At 41.6% G+C, this 22,250-nt stretch overlaps 1 protein-coding gene across 1 annotated transcript in view; it reads left to right on the top strand.

Annotated features, from left to right (window-relative positions):
• DDX31 (DEAD (Asp-Glu-Ala-Asp) box polypeptide 31) overlaps positions 1-21,716 on the top strand; it is a 74,722-nt gene extending 53,006 nt beyond the window's left edge. Inside the window, exon 19 of the mRNA XM_006834995.1 lies at positions 21,584-21,716. Within this exon, the coding sequence (XP_006835058.1) occupies positions 21,584-21,716 (133 nt within the window). The remainder of the gene's footprint in view (positions 1-21,583) is intronic.
• Positions 21,717-22,250: the final 534 nt, after the last annotated feature.

The following is a 22,250-nucleotide window of genomic DNA, read 5'->3' as shown; positions in this document are numbered from 1 at the left end:
TAATCTTAGTGGTTTTAAGGCATCTGCAGAAATTCAGCATTGTGTTCTGTCTGGCACAAATGTAGTAGGAGTACTGGAGCAGCAAGACAGAGGTGTTGCAGAGTCAGAGCTTCATATTTGCTGAGGTCACTGTGGAAAGCATCTGAGACTTGTACAAAGGCTTGCAGTGTGTTTTATGAAACCAGTCCCCACGGCATACCATGTAGTGAGATGTGAGGGCGTGAGTACTCGCTGAGCTCTGCAGATTGGCAGGAGGTGGTGAAGGTGGAGAGCCATACCTGGATGGTTCCAGGGAGTTCATTGAGATTACAGCTTTGAAAACCCTATGAGACAGTTCTACTCTAATAGGGTTGCTATGAGTTGGAATTGACTCCACCGTACACAACAGTGCTGGACTCTGCACCCTACACAGGATGTCGCTCTTCATGGTACTGACCCAAGTCTCCACGTTGATCACTCTTGCAAGCAAGAGCTGAGGACTCTTTCCCTCCCATAGAAAGTGTGCTTAGAACTGATTAGTGGTTCTGTTGTTGTTAGCTACCATTGAGTTGTCCTCAACTGTGTTAGCTCCATGCACAACAGGGTGTTCATTGACTGATTGTTGGAAGTAGATTGCCAGGCTTTTCTTCCTCCTTTGCCTTTGTCTGGAAGCACCTCTGAAATTTATTAAGGAAGTCTTGGTGTGGCGCTGTGGGTTAATGTGCCAGACTGCAAAGTCTTTTAAACTGCAAGGTCCGTGGTTTAAGTGCACCAGCTGCTCCTCAGAAACCCTATACAGGGTCGCTATGGGTCGGAATTGACTCGACAGCACTTAACAATAACAACTAAAAGCTTTCAATGACAGGTAGTTGGTGGCTGCACTTGAGGTGCATTGGCTGGGAATCAAACCTAGGTCTTCCATTGGAAGTTAAGAATTCTACCCCAGAACCACCACTGATTCCTTGATCCGAGGCTCTAGTAGGGGAAAGTCTGAGAAACATTGCCCTGTGAGTTGGAAGGTAGGGGTCTAAATCCATCATACAGTTTCATGAGGCTTTGAGATGATTTCCTTCAACAAACTACATTTGCAAAAGGTCTTTTTTGTTTCAAAGACAAGATGTTCCTTTACTATTGGGATCCAGAATCTCCTAGGAGCTATGTCATAGATTGAATTTTGTCCCCCAGAAATATATGTTAACTTGGCTGGCCCATGATTCTTAGTAGGTTGGCACATATATAATGATGTAATTTGTTAGTTATTTAATGATGTAATTATATACCATAATGTTATTAGCCAATCAGTTATAAAGGGATTTGAGTGGGATTAGGCAAAGAGTAGGAGTATCTTCTATCCCCAAGAAAGAAGAAGTGGGAATGGAGCACATCCTTTGGATCTGGGGTCCCTGTGCTCAGAACCACCTAGACCCAGGGGAAGATTGATGCTAAAACATGTGGAGATCTCCAAGGAATACTGAGCCCACAGATGTTGAAAGGAGATAAGCATCTCCTTTAGTGGGAGAACACCTTACCTCAGAACTGGCTCTCTGAATTCAGACTTCTATCCTCCTAAACTGTGAGAGAATTAATTCCATTTATTAAAGACATCTGCTTGTGGTATTTGTTGCAGCCACACTAGATAAACTAAGAATTTAGAATTTTAAAACTGGAAGATACCTAAAATGTGAGAGCATTTTGGAATTGGGTAATGAGTAGAGGCTAGACGAGTTTTAAGATATCTAATAGTAAAACCCTAAATTGCCTTGAAAAGATTGTTGGTGGAATTAATAGGCATTAACAACAACAACAACAAAGGCAATTCAGATGAATACTCAAAAAGTGAGGCAAGCTATCACACTGAAGATGACGCAGAGGGTATAAAGCAGCAGCAAAACCGGGAGACCAGTGTGAGATGGCATAGGAACTGATGGAGCAAGAGAGTTGAGTGCATTAGTTCACAGAGCTAGGCGTGTGGACCCATGGAGCAAGAGAGCTGAGCACCTTCAGGCCAAGACCTACTAGCATATGGGATGCCTCCTGGCACTTACTGGTAAAACTAAAGAACTTTATAATACTCATATCATCAGGACAGAGTCTGGGCTGGCCCCAAGGGGCTAAAAAGAAACAGTGAACCAGAAAGCAGAAGCTGAAGAGACAAGAAACATGGGAAGCAGAACTGCCTTGGTCTCAAATGGTAGGGCCATGATCTCCGGGGTCTCAAAACGGTAGAACCATGGCCTGCTGGTTTTCAAAGTGTGAGGCTATAGTTTCCTAGGTTTGAAGAGTCAAGTCTTCATTACATATTGAAAAGAGACAAGGATCTTTCTCCAGAGCCAACAGAGAGAAAACCTTACCTTAGAACTGGTGATCTTAATTTGGATTTTTAGCCTCCTAAACTTTAAGTCCTGGTGTGGGACTAGGATCAGCACTGGACTGTGAACCACAAAGTTGGCAGTTCAAACCCACCAGCTGTTCCTTTGGAAACACTATATAGGGTTGCTTTGAGTGGGAGCCTATTCAACAACACTTCACAGCAGTAGCAAACTTTCAGAAAATAAATTTCTCTTTGTTAAAGCCACAAGCTTGCTGTTACAGCAGCACTAGATAAGCCAAGCTAGGAACTAGAATATTTTATAGATACCACAAGTTGCTGTTTTGTGGAGGAACTTTGGGATAGATTGCCATTTTCATTTATGCAACCCTCGTGTAGGAAGGATATATGCAGTAAATGGGGTACAAAGGCTTTTCTTTCACTAGCCTTAGTTTATAGGAACTTGTGGATATTCTGCACAATTATTTCACAATATGTATTATTCTTTATTCTGCACTCTTTATTCTGTATTCTTCTTTCTGTACATAAATTGCAAATACCACAATGTATTTGCCCTGACTCTGAGAATCTGTTGGCAATACCACACTTTTCTCCATGTTCCAGCAAAATGTCTGTTACTTGTTCAGCAAGAAGTGTTTGCTGAGTAGTGGCAAGTTAGGACCCAGCATCTCCAGTGTGAAGTAGCAAACGGAAAGGGATCGCTGGTTGTAGGGAAATGACTCTTCATCTTGAGTTGGAAAACTTAAGCTTCAGATTCATTCTAGTGTAGGTTTTGGACCATAGTGTTTCCTACAGAAGGAAGAAGAACATGTTTTAGCTACTTTGCAAGATTGTTTTAAGGATCAAAATTAGGTGGCACACATGTGACTATGCCTCTTGAAGCACAAACAATTGTACAGATAGAAGTGTCTTAGGATTGTTGTTAAGTTTCGTCGAGTCGGTTCCGACCCATAGCAACCCTGAATAGAGTTTCTGAGGCTGTAAATCTTTACAGGAGCAGAAAGCCTCATCTTTCTCCTGTGATTCAGGAACATCCCAGCTTGGTCTGTCTTGGAACTTGGCATCTAGACCGCTCTTTATAATGGCTAAAATTCTACCTAATTGTAATTCCAGTACTGGAATTTTTTTTAATGGTTGGGTTTGGATTTTTTTTTTTTTTCTTGTATAGTTAACCTCTCCTATAAATTTATGGGGCAGGTAAAAACAACTTTCCATATGCTGCTTTACTACAGTATCAATGAGACTGGGACATAGAACTGGTATGTCCCCAGCAGTCCTGAGGGCACAGGGCCGAGCACTACCTGCCCTCCTTTGGATCTAGACTCCTTCCCAGAAGGAAAAGATTCCTCAGATGTACTCCCATATGCACACAGACATGCCAGAATTCGGGCAGTAGTGACCAGAGTTGGTTCCCTGTTGGGGGAGTTAGTGTAGCTGGTGTCTGCACGTATTAACTTTGATTTTGAGTGTGTAGCAAGCTATAAGGTGTCTCAGTCTACTTCTGAGGGTGCTCTTCTTATAATCTGGAAGCCTGACCATCATTTCATTGTCTCTTAACATGTTGATACTCTGAGAAGAATAGATCTGCCAAAAGATTCTTAAGAAAACATAAATCTTTTATGCCTCTTCCCTCAAATAAATGCAGTCCCAGTATTTTAGTGTTAGCAGATGATCAGCCTCCATGACTGGGAATTTCATTAGCAAGTGTTAATCCAGATAGCAGCTCTTCAGTTTGGGATGTCTTCAGCTCTTACCCAGATCCTGGAAAGCAAAGCGAGGAGGCAGGGAGGCAGTTGGGAGGGGGAATTGGAGACAGCATTGTCCTTACCTTGAGAAACCACTAGGGAAAGAGCAAGCCACCGCCTCCTGTTTCAGCTGACCCTCACTAGCAGATGGGCACCAGGACTACTATACCCCTGTGAGCAGGGGATTTAACAGGGCTTTATTTAGGGAAGAATGGGCTGATTAGCCGATAAAGAGCATGTAAGATGGTATGGGGCAGCCTTTGATGTCTGGCTGGCGCGGCAGGGAGCCGGGTGGTGAGTGACAGCAGTGTGTCACAGGATTACTCCGCTCGTGACAATGCCACTCTCTGTTCTTGCCATGTCACCACTCTGTTAAAGCTACTTTTTCCGTTGTTGTGCCCTTCTTTTGAAGGCATTTCACTCATAACTCCTTATACCCTCCCACCTCACCCCTGCCTATATAACGCAGACGGGCACTCAAGGATACAGTAGGTACCTTTTTTTTAATTTGGGGAAATCTTGTCACTCCTGAAGGAAGAATGACTTTGCAGCTAATCTGCACATGGACCGTATAATTGTGGTCAAGGTTAGCGGCAGGGAAAACTTGACAGATTTTCCACACCTCCGTCAGGGCTCAAGCAAATGTCAGTTGTTGCTTTTTGAGAACTGGAAAGAAAGTCCATTAAACCCCACAAAGTATGGAGAGTTATGCTGTGGCCACAATTATTGTTCTGAGCTGAAACGTCTCCTCTGAAATCCATCTGCTAAGAAGGAGAATGGTCCCCGTATGTTTTAGATGGGTGAATAAAATAATAACACCAAATTCTCTAAACTGTTCAGCATTCCATTTTATGATGTTTACTGCCAAGAATAATTATATATTATGTACAAGGCTCTGATATCTGTAAAGCAAATCTACCAGACTGTAAAAAATCTTTGCTTTAATCACCTGTCATACACCAAACAAGGAGTTCAAATGAAGTGTTAAAAATATGAATCAAGGGCAGGTTAGGTTAGGAGACTCTTGGACATTTCCATGCAATGACAGAGGGAATCATGGTCTCCTATGCCTCCCTTTCTTTACTTGTCCTCTTTTCAGGAAAAGAAAGTAAATAATGTCCACAAATGAGATCTTAATAACCAGGTCTCTGTCTACCTTTTCAGTTCTTGCTTCTGAAAGGAAACACTAAATGTCTTCCCCCTACACAGAGAAAATACAGTCATAGTCACAAAACCTTTCCTGACACCTACACACAAAATCTGTCAAAACAAGCCCCTCCCTCCAAGTGCCTACATATACATTGTACACAGATAGTTGGTGATATTGGTAAAATATTGAATGGCCCCTTAGCAACATCCATCACAAAAACAGCAGTTTTCTTTCGTGAAATGCAGTTCTTATTTTGAAGCTGTGTAGATCCAGCAGTTCCTGAGAAGCAAAGGTAACATACCTTCCAAGTTCCTGCACCTTTTCAAGAGATATGGAGACCCCATATTGTCAGCTATGCAAGGGCAGAGTTGTGTGGTTTGTCTGGTGTCTGTCTGGGTAGTGCCACACATGGATGGGACGTAACAGTGAGAGGCATACCATGGAGGCCACACTTTTCTCTTACCTGTCTGTCATGAAAAGTGGTTCGAGACTAGAGAAATGAATGTGCCCGAAGATCTCTTGTGTTGTGATGAAATTAAAGCAGGAGTCGTGGTGTGGTGCTCTGGGTTAATGTGTCAGACTGCAAAGCCATTTGGACTGCAAGGTCAGTGGTTCAAGCTCACCAGCTGCTCCTTGGAAACCCTATACAGGGTCGCTATGGGTCGGAATTGACTCAACGGCACCTAACAACATCATCCTTGCTTGTGTAGATGATACGCTATATTTGGGTACTGCTTTTCCCCACATGATGTTGTTTGTAGGTACTTTCCCCAAATGATGTTGTTTATAGCTACCCAAAACTGGGCTTACCCCTGGCTTTTCTGTATCTGTGTCGACCCCTGGATTTTCTGTGTCTGTATCTGACACTGTTCTTATTGTCCAAAAACATCTGGGACAAAATCAATATCAGTAATTCCATCATTTTCCTTTCCCTGTTCTCATTTCCTTTCTTTTAAAATGACTATAGAAACAACAGTCTGAATTGTTGACTGATCTTAAAGAAAATACAGTTTTATTTTCTTAGCATGCATTAACTTAAACCAGCCTAGTTAATGTGCTACTAGGGTGGGTCGTGATTTTATCCAACAGGTAAAGAATCTAAAATTAGCTGGGACACCTCAGTCCTTTAGCACTGAATAGGTCTGAATATGTGCTAGGTCGGTACTCAGCAGGCTGTCGTCACTAACGAAAAGATTCACTGGAACTGGGCGTGCTTGGTTATACCCTCACATCTGCACACCCATGTTCCTGGAGGCATGTTTGCCATGTGCCACGCCACATTTCCTTAACCTGTTCCTTCTAAAGTGCTAGACATAAGTTAATTTTCTAAAATGAGCTCACATTCTCATGGAAATCATACTTGTTAGTCAACCCATCTCAGACACAAGTTTGTTGGTCTTTTTTCCCTCTGAATGACCATAAACGCTTTCTTTAGCACTGAAGTTCAAATTCAAGATTTTGCAAAGCTCTTTTGTTTTTTTACCATTTTTCATCTTTGAAAGCCTTTGCTAAGATTTTCTCGATGTTTCTCACCCTTATTCATTCAGTCATTGTTAAATAACTTATAAGAGCTTACTGTGTTGGTTAGTAATACTACTATGTGGTGTCGTCAGGTCAGTTCAGATTTATAGTGACCCTGGATAGGGTTTCCAAGGAGTGGCTGCAGATCTTGTGGTTCGACCGACGTTTCTTGTGGTCCAGTGCTTTATCCCACAGCTTGAGAAACTTATACTTTCATTAGCCCTCTCTCTTGCTACTTGTATTTTATTTTTTCCATCGTTATTTTAAATGCTAACTGAGAAAGTATTGCTCAGGGTTGAAGAGCCTAGGATTGGGGTTTGGAATCACACAGACATCTTACTTAAATACTGGCTGGGCCACTTTGGGAAAGTTGCTTGGCTTCTCTGGGCTTCAGTTCCCTTGTCTCTCTAATGGAGGTAATCAAACCTCACAGTGTTATCAGGGGGACTAAACTAGATAATGAGACTAAAGCACAGAGACAGGGTCTGGCCCATAAATAAATGGGAGCACTTGGAGCCCTGGTGTGGCACTACAGGATAAGCACTAAACCACAAGGTCAGTTTGAACCACAAGGCTGGTGGTTCAAACTCACCAGCCACTCCTCAGAAACCCTATACAGTTTGCTCTATTAGACATTACTTAACACGATCATGATTATAATGACAGTATGACTGTGTTGATTCTTTCTCCTGACGTCATCATACCTTCAAGTATCTGTAGAATTTATTGTTGTTAAGTGTCGTCGAGTCAGTTTCGACTCAGAGCGACCCTGCATAGGGTTTCTGAGGAGCAACCGGTCGGTTTGAACTGACCCCACGATTCACAGTCTAGTGCTGCTCCTACAGCACCGCACCAGATGTCCATCCCTAGAATGTTTTTGTTGTGAAGTGCCGTTGAGTTGGTTCCGACCCATAGCAATCCTGTACAGAGTTTCCGAGACTGTAAATCTTTACGGGAGCAGAAAGCCTCATCTTTCTCCTGCGGAACAGCTGGTAGTTTCAAACTGCTAACCTTAAGGTTCGCAGCCCGATTCGTAACCAATACGCTACCAGAGCTCCTTAAGAGACACCTAAAAGTATAGTTAACTGGAAGTCTCTAAGCACCCTTGAACTTTTCTTCTTAGGAACAACCTTGAAAACACGGACCAGTTCCCACAAAGACTAGTATTAAGAAGCTGCAGCTGCATCTCCCTGTAAAGCAATATTCTCATCATTAGGAGCAGCTTGCCTGCCAATTTTTATGTGGCATTTACAACCTCCCTAATATCACTTAATTAGCTGAAGGCAAAATTGGAACCTTGCCCACTGTGAAAATGTTGTCGATTTCATTGAGCCAGTTATCATTCTATAAAAAGACAGATTGGGCCAAACGTGAGCTCAGTGGCTGGACACAGCCATACTAGGAAATGTGGGGACCTGTCTGTGTAAGTGCATTGCACGTGAATCAGTTCTCTTCTTACTCAGTCTCTCAGCAGCATTCAACACTACGGATCAGCCTGGCATCCTTGCTTCTCAAACACTGTTTTCATGAATGACAGCTCTCAGCCCCTCAGCTTCCTCAGATCTTCTGAAATAATCTCCTGCCGGATTTCCCTGCAGCCTGTGCTCCCACAGTAGCCAGAACCTCCACACTCCTCACCTCATCATGCCCTGCGTAGAGCCTCCCAGGGACATCCCATTTCTCTAATCATTTAAAACAAACCCACCACCATAAATCCCTTCCTTATAAGGCCTGTGTGGCCCAGCCTCTGCTGACATTTCAGCCTCATCTGATTGATACCCTGCTGCCCTCACTACCTCATCATCTTTGGAGCTCCTCCCTTCTTCAGCGAAGTCTACTCTGACTGGCCTAACCTCTCTCTCCAACAACACTTGTAATAGTAGCTAGTTTACATTTGTGTTATTTGAATGTGTGTTTAGTGACTGTCTCCTGCTCTGGAATGTAGTTTGTGAATAGAAACCTGTCTGGCTATTGCTTCTTAAATCCTCATCGTCTACCATGGTACCTAGTACACAATAGGTGCTCAGTAAATATGTTTGAGTGAATGGAATGTCAAAGCATTCTGAGAGGAATCACAGAAAGGGAAAGAGAAGAAGAATCATTCTAACATCAAAAAGAAGTCAGTGCCTCTTTATTGTTTGATCAATTCTACAAAGAATACTATTCCCTGCCTGGTGGGAAGTTGTTTTTCATAGTCCTGCTTTTCACTTACAGTCATGGTTTCTCTTAAGAGAACAACCATGAGGTTGGGATTTCATCTGCTTGGCATAAACGCAGTCCCTAAGGCCAGCAGTACCCCCTGCAGATTGTCTAGCATGACTTGAGTCTTTGGTTCCATTTCTTGACTAGGATTATCCCGCAGAACCTAGAATAAGTGACTTCAGAATCAAGGTCTCCACTCCATCTTGATAAAGCTAGAGCAGACAAAGAGAGAAAAGGTCAGATATTTGGCTTCAGCCTGAAGACCAGAGAGAGAGAAGCAGTTCGGACCAGTGGCTGTAGCTGTGCGGACAGATGTTGCTTGTGCTATGGGGAAACAGACTCTACTCTCAGAATATGCTGGGAAGTTGTATAAAAACAAAGATGCCCAAGCCCCAACATTAGGAGACCTTGATTTAGTAGATTTTAGGTGGGACTCAGAAATCAATTTTGTTTTGTTTTGATCAGCACCCCAACACAGTGAAACTCACAGAAGGCTAAGTAGAATGATTATTTATTATTAAAGTCTAAAATCTTGAAGAGTTGATTGTAAACTTGGCTACCAAATTGTGGTTACGAATCGGGCTGCAAACCTCAAGGTCATCAGTTCGAAACTACCAGCTGTTAAGCGGGAGAAAGATGAGGCTTTCTGCTCCCATAAAGATATACAGCCTCGGAAACCCTATGCAGGGTCGATATGAGTCGGAACCGACTTCACGGCACATAACCACCACCACATCTCAAAAATCTAGACCCAGGGGCAACCTTTGGGAACATGAAAGCATATGACACTCTTGCAAAAATGAGTTAGGATTAGTTAATAGTATTTTAATGTAGAACCTGGGTGAACTACGCAGATTAGAGACAAGAGCATATTCCAGTGGCCTCCCTGTCAAGGGAAACATTATGTGTGACCTTGAAGTCTGTGCTGAATAATCTCTTTGGAATATTTGTTTCGAAAAGAATAAACTCTTCTTCAGACTGGAACAAGGGACAGGAAAATTACTCTGTGCAGTGACTGAGTAGAAAACATCAGGCAGATAGTAGTTGCTCAGGAATGATTTGTCAAATGAATTAATTTGTTGACTATTGAATTGTTCCAAATAGGTTGCATTGTGTGGGTATATGCTTCTGTGTGGTTCCTCTGGAGGATTTGTTCCTATCCCGGTTTGGGCCCCATGCAAATCCAGTTTTAATTCCCATCCTTTCTCTATGTGCCTCAGGTACTGGAGGCTCTACTTTTCAGGACTCTGGCTTAATTACAGCTGTGCGCATGCAGCTTTTTACATTTGGCCTTTTGCTTCTACCACCATTTTTTTCTATCTGACACTATGCAATTACTAGCTTTCTACCTCCTCGCAAAACAAACCCACCCTCGTCTCCACCCAGCTAATGAGGCGATTAGAGAGATTTCTCAGTGACCCTGAGCTTCCTCCACACCTGGGTCACCTGCAAACAGCAGGAGCCACAGGGTGTGCTTTCAGTCAAGCAGTCGGGGCTGACAACAAAGCACAGGAACCCACCCAGCCTCTCCAGGGAGGCTACTGGAGACAGTCTGTTCACTGTTGTAGTCTTCCAAGCACTGGAATTAGAAGATGTGGCTGGTCTACCAGATACCAGATGAGGCTGCATGCAACAGGAGATTATCCAGCTCATCATTAGCTTGTCCTTGCTCAGAGTTCTTCTGTCTCATTTCAGTTCACTTGAGAAATCAAGAAAGAATATGACACTCCTCCAACATTCCCTCTTTCACTACTCCATGGAGAGACCTTACTATGCACAGTGTAGTTTTTGTCAGCCTCAATCCCCTCCTTTGTTAGAGCCTATGAATTACTTTGTTTCTTCTCTAATCTATTCTACTTTCATGTAGTTCCTTCTTGCAATAGATAAGTTTATATCCCCAGCACCTCCACATTCTCCTCCCTTTAATGATGCCAGGGTCTCTCCATCTTGCTGTAACCTACAGATTGACTGTGGTTCTTTTTCAAATGTTATCTGCATTCTGGTCTTGATATTATAGCAACAGTCTGCAATATAGAGTAATGCCTTAGCTACTTTATAGCTAAAAAGAGGAATGCAGTTTGGGAGTAGACCTCCTAGAACCGTGGAGTATGATTCGTTTTCATGCTGGTTTTTAAGTTCTTTAGTGTCATCATCGTCTCTCTTGACAGCTCTGTGTGCCCTCCACTGTGCTTCATGTACATTATCTCACTGATCAAGGCAATGCACTAGTTACCAATGAGGAGATAGATGCACCCAGTCATGCTGCTGATGGTCTTGAGTGACTGACTGCACAGCTCACAGTCGTAACCACTTCACTTCTCTGCTTCCTTACACAACCCCTTTTGGAAGCTGTCAATTTCTAGAGTCAGTGCTGGACAAAATGACAAATTTATGAACCCTATTAAGGACATTTTTTACTTGAGCAGTTAATTTACCATCCAAACAGCCAAATAAATGGACTTAACAGGAGATATTTTGTTGGCACAGATGGAAGAATTTGATTTCAAACCATTAGAGAAACAAGTTCTAGAGTAGAATAAATGGAGTCAGTCATCTTCAAAAGATCTCAAAGAGACAGATTTAGACAAAATCTAGACCCAGTTTTCCCCTTCGTTTCCTTCTAGGTGTAGAAATGGAATATTTCAATGGAAAAAGCACAGACTTTATTGTCAACATTCTTCATCTGAATCCCAGCTCTAGCTCAATGACAGTTATCTCTAAGATGGGAGTACTGTGGGATTGTTGTAGCATACTATGAAAGGATGAATGCGCAGCACAGAGCACTGCCAAGCTTGTTCAGGAAGTGCTGTTTCCTCTACCCTTTCCTACCTTCCTCTCTAACTTCATAGAACCTTGAGAAGAGTGGAAGAGCCTTAGAGTTCCCTCAATCTGCCCATCCTTTTGGCCTATTAGTATATTGTGGGAACTCTGTCAGCTGGTGTATTAGTACATCCCATTCTCATGTTGCTTCCCCCCAACTCTATGTGGCCTCTGCTCAGCCTTCCAACAGTGGGGACTTGCCACTTCCCAAGGTGTCCGTGCCATTCTGGACCCTGCCCACTGTTAGAACACCTCAAAGTGAGCCAAAACCCACTACTTTTCATTTTTTACCCTTTGATCTTATTTTCACTGTTTGGTCTTTGCGAGATTCAAATGTTACATATGCATGAGCTACAAACAATATAAAATGTTGTTATCATTTCTTCACATGGTCCACATGACATTGTGTCAGATATCTGATGACAGCTTCTTACCTTCTCAAACCTCAGCTCTTTTCTATACCATTAAAAATAATTGTTGTTAAGTGCCTTCGAATCAGTTCCAACTCAGAGACCATGTATAGTGTTTCTGAGGAACAGCTTGTGTGAGTTTGAACCCATACTCTAGTCTACTTGGCTTTTCTTCCAGTCCATTCTAGTTTGCCCACATTCTTTTCAAAATCTAGTTCTCAGAACTACCCAAACTTACAATAGAGACTGGCCAGAAAAGAAGTGAGTAGTGTAGTCACTTTTAGAGCCTACACTTGTACTAGTGCTGCTAATAGTGACATCACTGATGAAGTGCTCAGCACCAGCCTGGCCTGATGGTGAGGTTCTAACCATAGCACTTCTTGCTTTCTTGGCATCTGGGATATACTGTGGCTCAGGTTGAAACTTGACAACAAAATCTCATGATAGTTCAGGTCACCCATATTCTTGTGCACTTGACCTTCCCTCCCACCCCACACCTCCTTTTTTTGAACCAAGAGCAAATACATCTGCCCTCGTCCAAGTTTACTTTTTTGGCTTGTTGTTGTTAAGTGCCATCAAGTTGGTTTCCAACCCATAGCAACCCTGTATAGGTTTTCCAAGGAGCAGCTTGTAATCTTAAGTCGCCAACCTTGTGGTTCAAACCGATGCAGTCCAGCACATGAACCCACAGTGCCACTTAAGCCCATCCTTTTGGCTTATAGTATATTGTGGGGACTCTCAGCTGGTGTATTAGCTGTCCCTGCAGGCCTTTTTTCATCTGCAAAAGTGATAAATATGCCTTATAGTGTATGTACTGTGTACTGGAATTCTGCCCCAATATTTTCAGGATACATAATCATACTAGCTACAAATACAATTAACTGTTTCCATAACCACACTGTGGTTTTAGATCTATTATTATTTATATATAATATAAATTATATATAAATATATATTTATAATGTAAATTATAATATATAAAAATTTATATATAATACAAATTACATAGTTATTATAATTTGATAGTTTTACAGAGAGTTAAGATTTATATAGCACCCTAGCATGCTAATTGATTTAGCTTTCTTATTATCTCATAACCCTTACGTAGACCCTATTTGACATTGGAAAGTAAGCTTAGAGAATATTGTTTTAACTTTTCAAGGTCATAATTTTTGTTAGATGGCAGAGCTAGGAGTCTAACAAAAGTCATAAAAATTCCAATAATCTGCCCTTTCCTAAATTCGTTACCAATGCTATGTGATGTCTGTGCTTAGGTTCTGACAGAACTTCTTCAAACGTTTTGGTGATTTGTCAAAAAAGTAGGCAAAAGACTCGAACAGACATTTCTCTAAAGAAGATATACAAATGGCCAATGAGCACATGAGAAAATGCTGATCATTTAACAACATCATTATTAAGTACCTTTGAGTTGGTACCAATTCATAGCAGTCCTTTGTAGCATTCTGAGGCTGTAAATCTTTAAAAGATTGCAGGAACAGAATGTGAATCAAACCACAGTAAGATACCACCTCGCTTCCACTAGGATGACTAAGATCAAAAAAACAACATACGTTGGTGAGGATGTAGAGAAATTAGAACCTTCACCCATTGCTGGTGAGGGTCCTGATTCATACAATTCATACAGAATTGTATAGCAACTGTGGTTCCACTCCTAGGATATATTCAAGATTCCTGAAAACAGTGACACAAACAGACATGTACACGGGTGTTGGCTGCAGCATCAAAATAGCCAGTCAACCCAAGTGCCAGTGAAACAGATGAATGAATAAACAAAATGTGGTACTCGTACATACAAAGGACTCTTTAAGTCCTGATATGTTATGACATGGGTAAACCTTGAAAACATTATGCTGGATGAAATAAATCGATCACAAAAGGGCAGATATTATAAGATCTCACTTAGAGAAACAGAAGTTTATTAGTGATTAACAGGGGTGAAAGGGAGGGGAAAATGAAGGAGTCATTATTTCAAAAATAGTTTCTGTTTATGGTTTTGGAATACTAGGTAACAATTGTGGGTGGTGGTTGTAAAATATGAATGTAATTGGTATCACTTCTTTGGATACCTGAAAAATGTTGAATTGGTAAATGTGTTATATATATATTTACAATAAATTTTTTTTTTAAGTGTTGGTGATGGGGACTAAATATCTCAAAATTCCTTTTTTTTTTTACATCAGCCGTCTCCAAATGTTGTAACTTTTTCTCTCCCATTGTATATGACCTTCTAGGCAGCAAATCAACGACAGCATCAATTGGCATGTATTGATTGCCTATGATTTGTGTTGCCCACCTTTAGCCTAAGGCTAGAAATTCTTTTCTGCTCTTTACTAGGTATTGCTATTTTTTGTAAGAGTGAAATCCACTTTTCATCTTTGTCTATGCCCACAAAACCATTCTCAGAAGTTTCACTGAAATATCCACTGCTGTAGGATAGGTGTAGCAGGGCGCATCTGGGATAGGTGTCTTCTGGGGCCCTGGCAGTCTTAAAGAAGCTAGACTTAGTTTGATCCTAAGAAATCACAAAGAAGGCATCCTTAAAATGGTAGGCCCAACAGCATATGCACATCTTTGCCAAAACAGAGCTCAAAGGTTAAACGCATCTTGTTGCAGTCCCTTTTCCTTCAATGACCATGAAAGGTTTGCTAGCATGTTTCCCTTCAATAGGCTAAATTATCATCCCATGCTAGCTGATTCTTTGCTGGAGCTACTCTGCTGCACCAGAGGGACTGCTTGTTAAATTCTCCCTGGAGTTATTTGTTACTCTTACTGTCGTCCAAGAGCCACCAAAATCCTGTTCAGATATTGTTGCTTTTTCTTCATGAGAGCAAAGCAAGAGTATAGAAACTTTCACGCAGCATCAAGCCATCTGAAGTCATCTGTCTCCTTCCACGATCATTTAGAACCCAGGCTTTTCTTCCAGTTTGGAATGTGCCTGCCCTCTCAGAGTCCTTTGCAGGCACAGCTTTGGCCTAGGATCATTTGCAGTGATCTTTCCAATTAGAGTCCTCTTCAGTCTGCTTGCTTGCTTGCTTGGATTAATTATGTTTACCACAAGGAGAAAACTCACAAAATCATACTGAAAGGCAAAGAGGTTTTTGTTTTGTTTTGATTTAAAAACAAAACAATTTGCTAAGTAGAAATTAAAATACTTCAGTACAGGGCAAAAGTCTACCATTTGCTCCCTCCCTGCACCCAACCCCAGTGAATGCTGTTGTTAAATGCTAGCAAATCGGTTCCTACTAATAGTGACCGTGTATCATCAGGTTTCCAATCTTGCAGTGCTATACCAGGACTCCTTAAAATGAAAATATTGGCTATTTTCTGGTTATACAAATAACATATGCCCATTGTAAAAACTCTGGGGATTTTTTCATGAAAAGCTTTAAAAGTACTCCTAAAACCTGTAAGTTAAGCACTGGACTATTAACCACAAGTCACTTCACAGGAAAAAGATGAAGCTTTCTGCTCCCATAAAGATTTATAGTCTCAGAAACCCTGTTCAGGGCCACTATGAGTCAGAACTGAATCAGTAGCACTTAACAACATAACAATGACAGACCTACAATCTAAGTTAACCTTGGTTTACATTTTAATCAGCCTGTTTCTATTTTTTCCCACAAAAATGAGATTGAACAAACATTTTTTTTAACTGTTTTTTAATTTTAAGGTATCAGATTGTTAAAGACACACCTTTATCCAGGGGTTTGGAAAGTCTTTGAAATTTGAGACAATATAAATTTTGTTTTTATATTAAAAGTATTCCATGCAGAGAACATGTTCTTTGTGTAGAAAACTTAGAACACGGTTGTTAATCACACAGACTATGGAATCAAACCTCAGATTCAGACCCTGGCTCTTCTGTCACTGGACAAATTAGTTCACTTCTCTGTGTCCCAGTCTTTTTACTAGTAAAATGGAGATACTAATAGTACTTGTTTCATAGACGACTGCTTTTTTAGAGAAGTAAGTTAAATGCCTATGACGTACTTGAAACAGTGCCTAACATATGATGATTATTAAGGTATGATAGCTAGTTTGCATGACTTTGATTTGACCTGCTTTATATTCAAATCCATTAATGACCCATGTAATTGGTATCACTTAAATGTTTTTAATATATTTGGTGGCAATGGTTTTTAAGTACTGTCTAGTCATTTCTGACTCATAATGATCCTATTTGGGGTATCCAAGGAGCAGCTGGTGGGTTTGAACAGCTGACTTTTCAGTTCAAACCAACCTTTCAGTCCAGCGCATTACCCTGCAGTACCATACCTCCTCATTTTATCATCATTATTACCTACTCTTTTTTTTTTTTTTTTTAATGTTTTATTGTGAATTATGTGATAGTTTACATGAGATAACATTAGCTTTACATCCAGCCTATCATATTTCATTGCCATGGTTACAGTCCCCTCCATGCATCATCAACCAACCAAAGGGTATACCCTGCAAGCCTGCCCTCCTCCCCCCACCCTCCCAGTCATCAATACACAGCCCTTCTCCCTCTCTGGGTCTAGAGTCCCCAGCCACTCCATCTCTCCACGTCATCATCTCTGCCTCCATCTCTGGTGTCACTGCTTCTCTGGGTAGGGTCCCACTCTCTGCTCTTCTCCCTTGATGGTCCTAGGAACCTCAGCTCCTAGACTGCAAGTCAGTCACTCCCCTCCTTTTTCTACAAAACGTCTACATTTACATTTCCAACCCTCACAGTCAGTCCTGGTAACAATTATTCACTGTTGTATCACAAGAGACCTATCCGTATCTCCGTTCATCAGCCCCACATAGACAGATTGGATACTGCTCAGTGGAGATTCAACCTTCTTTGCTCCCTCTGGATCTAGACTCCCTCTTGAAAGCTTGAAGCCAGTCACTTCTTGCTTTTGTAGGTCCCCCCCACCCCACCCCATTTTGGGTAGCCAGTGTCCAAGTTGCCCATCCCTATGTACTCTGTGTATGGAGGGGGTGGGTATTACCTACTCTTTAATATAACCTACAAGAGATCATCCAAAAGCCTGTAGTAAGTGTTTTAAAGAGGTATTTCAAGGGAAAAGATTTCTGGTTCAGTGATTGTCATGGATAACTGGATAATTCTTGGGCAGAAATAGATGCCCCACACCATACCATAAACCACAATAAGATTTAGATGGAATTAAGCATTAAAGCAATAACACACTACCAAAAATATACTCTTATATTAGGCAGAGTTTTCTAAGCATGGTCTTTAAGCCATAAAATATAAACAGTAATATTGGTAGACTTAGCAGTTTGTTATTGTTAGGTGTCAAGTCGATTTCAATTCATAGTGATTCCATGTGGCAAAGTAGAATGCCTCATAGGATTTTCTAGAGGTAGGTAGTTCAAACCCACCAGCTGATCTCAGAAAACCCTATACAGTGTCACTATGAATCAGAACCAATTCGATGGCAAACAACAAGCATCTTGACAGGAACAAATGGCCAGGTTTTTCAAAATCTCATGGAACCTCTGGGTCAGTTTGACCCAGCAGTGTTTTAGTTAGCAGTTGAGCAGTTAACCATTGCCTCACAATACATACATGTAATAAAATGTAAAATTCTGTCCTATTTTTTTAAGAAAAACAAAAACCATTGACAAAAATCTATGTTGGAATGGCTTTTACCTCTAGGATACTCCTATGAACTTGTTGGTAAAGTAGGAGTGGGTCCTGAGAGCTCTTTTCTAGTGGTCATCATAGTAGGTATATCGATTTACTAATTAGGTTGTGATTTCACCTTATTTACAGTAAAAGTGGCATCTGCCTATCCTGCTGAGTAATCCAGCCTGATAACTGAGGGTGGACTTATTCACCCTTCACCACAAGGGAGCTCCCTATGGTTAGATAAACTGATCTGTTGCTGGGTAACTACAGGATTATTGCTGTGAATGCTCAGGAAGTCAGTGTGAGATGGGTTTGGGTATTTGGAGGGCAAGAAAGTTGGCAAGTTTCTAGGAAAACTGAAGGTAGGGATCACAAGTTTAGGTTTAGAACATTTCATCTCACAGCTGTACTCTGCCTGGGCCTCAGAACAAAGAAAAAAGAGACACTGAGCTGACCAAGGGAAAAGTAGGGTGGCTGCTATGACAACTCCCACATAAGTTGGCCCTGAGGTTCTCTCTCTCTCCTAAGGAATGGTGGTGGTGGTTATGTGCTGTAGCATTGGTTCCACTCATAGTGGCCCTGTATAGGGTTTTCGAGGCTGTAAATCTTTATGGGAGCAGAAAGCCTCATCATTCTCCCACAGAGCAGCTGATAGTTCAACTCGTAACCACTACACTACCAGAGCTCTTTGAGGAATAGGTCTGAAAAATGTAAGAATAGAGATCCTCTCAGTCAGTGGACTAGTTACTGGAATATGAGTCCAGAGTTGAAAATACACTGACTAGAATGAAATGGTAGAATGCCTAGGAAACGTTGACATCATAACCTTAAGGCAAGACCTGCTCTCTAGTGGTATCCCCTATGGCACTGTGGACTCCAAAGAACCGTAGTAAGTATGTAGTCCTATTTAGCTGCACAATGAAACCCACTGTGGATTACCTTCTGCAACCCCAGATCTAGCCATATTTCTCTGTGAAGGGACGCATCTTGGGTAATTAGGAGAAGACTCATGGGTTGTTTCTGTGCCCATATATCGGGTACATGAATGTCATCTTTCTTGCCCATCTCTTCACCCTCTGTATGGTGGCCTCTAGTCTTGAGAACACAGAAACGCTGTGTTCTCAAGAATAGAACCTTTGGATGGAAGAACGATGGCTCCGCAGCTTATGCTATCTGTCGGCATTTAGTGTATCAATCACCAAGATAAGATTCTAGTTATTTATTTTGTTTTAGCAGTGGCAGGAGCAATCATTGAAGTGCTAGAGCTTATGCTAGGGAGAATATTTTGAATAAAATTTTGCATATTTTGAAACTTGGGTTGTTACATTTAAAATTATACACATTGTGAATATCTGGCTTCTAACAAGAGGGAAAAGAAAGCATTTCTTCCTGTCAGAACCTTTTCACTCTGTCATGAAACCCAACTAAAAATAAACTACAAGCACAGAGAACTGGCAGCCATCAATATGGAACAAGTTTAGTGCTCTCAACTGCAGGGCCCACCTCCTGCTGCTTCCAAACCACACACATCAACCCTCTGTGTTCTGGCCACTTCCTACAGGTCATGCAGGGCAGCTCCCAGGAACAAGGAGCATCATGCTTTTAGGGGATGCTGAATGCCATCCTAGCTAGCTGTCAGGGGCCCCAGAGTCAGCCTTGGTTTTTGTGTGGCCTTATGGAAGTTGCTTGGCATTTTTGGACCTCAGTTTCCTCATTTTTGACTGATTGATGCAACCTGCATGCTGGCAAGCACTTTATATGTCCTATTCCATGTAATTTTGTAAAACCTTACAAGCTTTACTGTAAGGATCTCATTTTTCAGATATAGAAAGTGAGGCACAGAGAGAGAGCCTGTGTTTCTTGTCCACTGTCATGAGTGACAGCTGGGTTCTTCTTCACCCTTTAGCTTTACTCTTCCCTCCCTAATTGAATCCTTATGAAACCACAAAGGCCTCCTCCATTTCTGATCACTTGATATCCTGCTGGAACTTCTTGATGCACCTGATACTGTGAATCATTCTCTCTCCCTTGACAGGAACCCTGGTGGGAAGAGTATAGGCTTGGGAGTCAGCCTGACCCAGGTTTGCATCTTGACTTATTAGCTCCAGGTCTTGGACAAGTTACTTACGCTCCCTGAGACCTAGTTTCCTTGCCTGTAAAATGAGAATAATAATACCTCATTAAATACAAAGTCTATGAGATAATATATATAATCATTTTGCACAGGATTACAAAAGTACTCCCTTTTCTGCATCTTCTCACTAAACCCTGGCCCTGACTTCTTGTTGTTGTTGTTGTTGTAAAGTGCCATCGAATTGATTCCTACCCATCGGGACCCTGTAAGGGTTTCCGAGGAGCACATGGTGAGCTTGAGCCACCAACCCTGCAGTTCAGTGGCTTTGCAGTCTGACACATTAACCCACAGCACCACACCAGGACTCCCGTGTACCTTATAAACTCCCAGTCCTTAAGTAGTATATCCTTTTTATCCCTTTGCCTCAAATTGTCTTTTTGTGTGTATGTGTCTACAACAAAGGTTGACTTTGTGCTTCTTTCTACATGTTACTATAGAAAACTGTGTGTAGCATGGACTTAGCTGCACTATTACCTGAACCCTATCCTCCGGAGTGTAATTATAAATAGATAATTTTACTTTAACATCGTCATGATGCTGTAACAGGATGATGCAACCTTTCATTTTCAGTTTATTAGCATAGTTCTTATTAGTCTGATTTCTAATTCTTGGGTTTTAAAGGAGTTCCGTTGTATTTATGTGTACTTACAAGCCTGGCCCCATTTGTTTTCCAGAATGTTACAGAAAAAAAAAAATGTAGTGAATAAGTAGTAGAGGCTGACATTTGCCTATGTACAAACTATAAGCCATTGCTATTTTTAGTGTTGAATGGATTTGGTGGTAGTTGTTTTAGTGTTGTTTGGCGTAAAATCTTGTCTTGAGCAGCTGTATTTTACTCTTCAATTTTCATAATCATTTTTCCTTTGGATGACTGAACTTCTACAGATTTCTTCCTCTGATCTTCTGATCAAATGGTAAGGCTACTGTCTTTTTTAAAATAGTTACTGTGATTCAGCAGCTGAAATTTATTTCCATCCTTTGGCATTCTCCGTGTGATTACTGTCGGAAGAGACCCCCCTCACACACACAGGTCTGTGCGTGTTGAGTAAAGTTTCAGTTCTAGTCTGAGTGTGGACATAGAAAATTCTGGGTTTGGGTTTTGCAGGGTCAGAATTGTTTTTTAGAGCCTCTTTAGATGATGAAGAAATCTCTCTGGTGAATGCGCCTACCAGTGGCTATTTGGCCGTTTGAACCCAACCAGGCATCCTCTCTGTTCCTGGGGACTGAGGCCTGGGACCAGCAATTGCCTACATGTTTTCATTGTTGAATGTCGTGGCGTTTTAGAGCTGTTTGTTGTTTTGTTCTGTTTTTCCTCATCCTTTGGCAAATATGTATCATATACCTCATTTGCCATCAGAGTATGAGTGTGTATAGTTCTTCCCCCCCACCCCCCCATGAAACAACATAGAACAAAGCATCACTTTTTAAAATGCCATGCTATTTTTCCAGTGTTCTGAAAATCTGTCAGTACTGTATCTAATCTTCTGGAGCATAGAATATCAAAATAGGCACTACTGAAGGAATTGTACTTCTGTTAATACAAAAATGTCAGTTTCAACAGTCTTGGAACCAGCCGCTATCAGCCGCTTTCCAAATGGAAAAGCAGAAAAATAATAAAGTTTCTTTTCCCCTCTGCTGTTACTGTTCTTCAGGCCTGACCTTCGTAGGAAGACCCAGAGGAAACACCGCCTTGCTGAAATCTTGCGTTCGGAATACTCAAGTGGGGTAGAGGCTGGCGTCGCCAAGGTCAAAAAGCAAAACAAACATGGAGAGCCCGGCAGCTAGCCTCGGCAGAGCTGAACTGCAGCCTGCACCCAGCTGTTGTTGTGGGAAAAAAATAAAATAACTTTTTCCCACAGAACATTGGAATAACTCAAAAGGAGTTCACTGAGGGGAGAGCAAGACTTACCAGAACGTTTTTTACACTCTGTCACTATGGGACTGGGCATCAGATTGTCTCCTGGAGACCTGTGTGGCATTGGATTTGTGTCCTGCTCGTGTCAGTGAAACACAACTCTCACTGAACACTGTGTCCCTCAGACTGTTGTGGAAGCCACAGCCCTTGGTTGGGAAGGCGTGATCCTGATAGAGACGAGTGCAGGTGGGGGATCAGCACAGTATGAATTAGCCAGTGAAGTTCTATCTTACACCAGATCTCCTACACCGTAACTTATACTTAGTCCATCAGTGCCAGGCCTTTTCTTCACTGGGTGCCGTCCCTGAACGTGTGCCTTCACAACTTGTGTAAAAGTCTAACGTGCTCTGCAGTGTCCTGTAATGACTTTTATTCCTACCCTGTAACAGTATCCCAAAGAAGCT

The sequence above is a fragment of the Chrysochloris asiatica genome, unplaced genomic scaffold (genome assembly GCF_000296735.1).
Source record: "Chrysochloris asiatica unplaced genomic scaffold, ChrAsi1.0 scaffold00014, whole genome shotgun sequence".
In the NCBI taxonomy this organism is placed as follows: domain Eukaryota; kingdom Metazoa; phylum Chordata; class Mammalia; order Afrosoricida; family Chrysochloridae; genus Chrysochloris; species Chrysochloris asiatica.
Note: the sequence above shows the minus strand (reverse complement) of the source record. Positions and strands in the feature narration are given on the sequence as shown.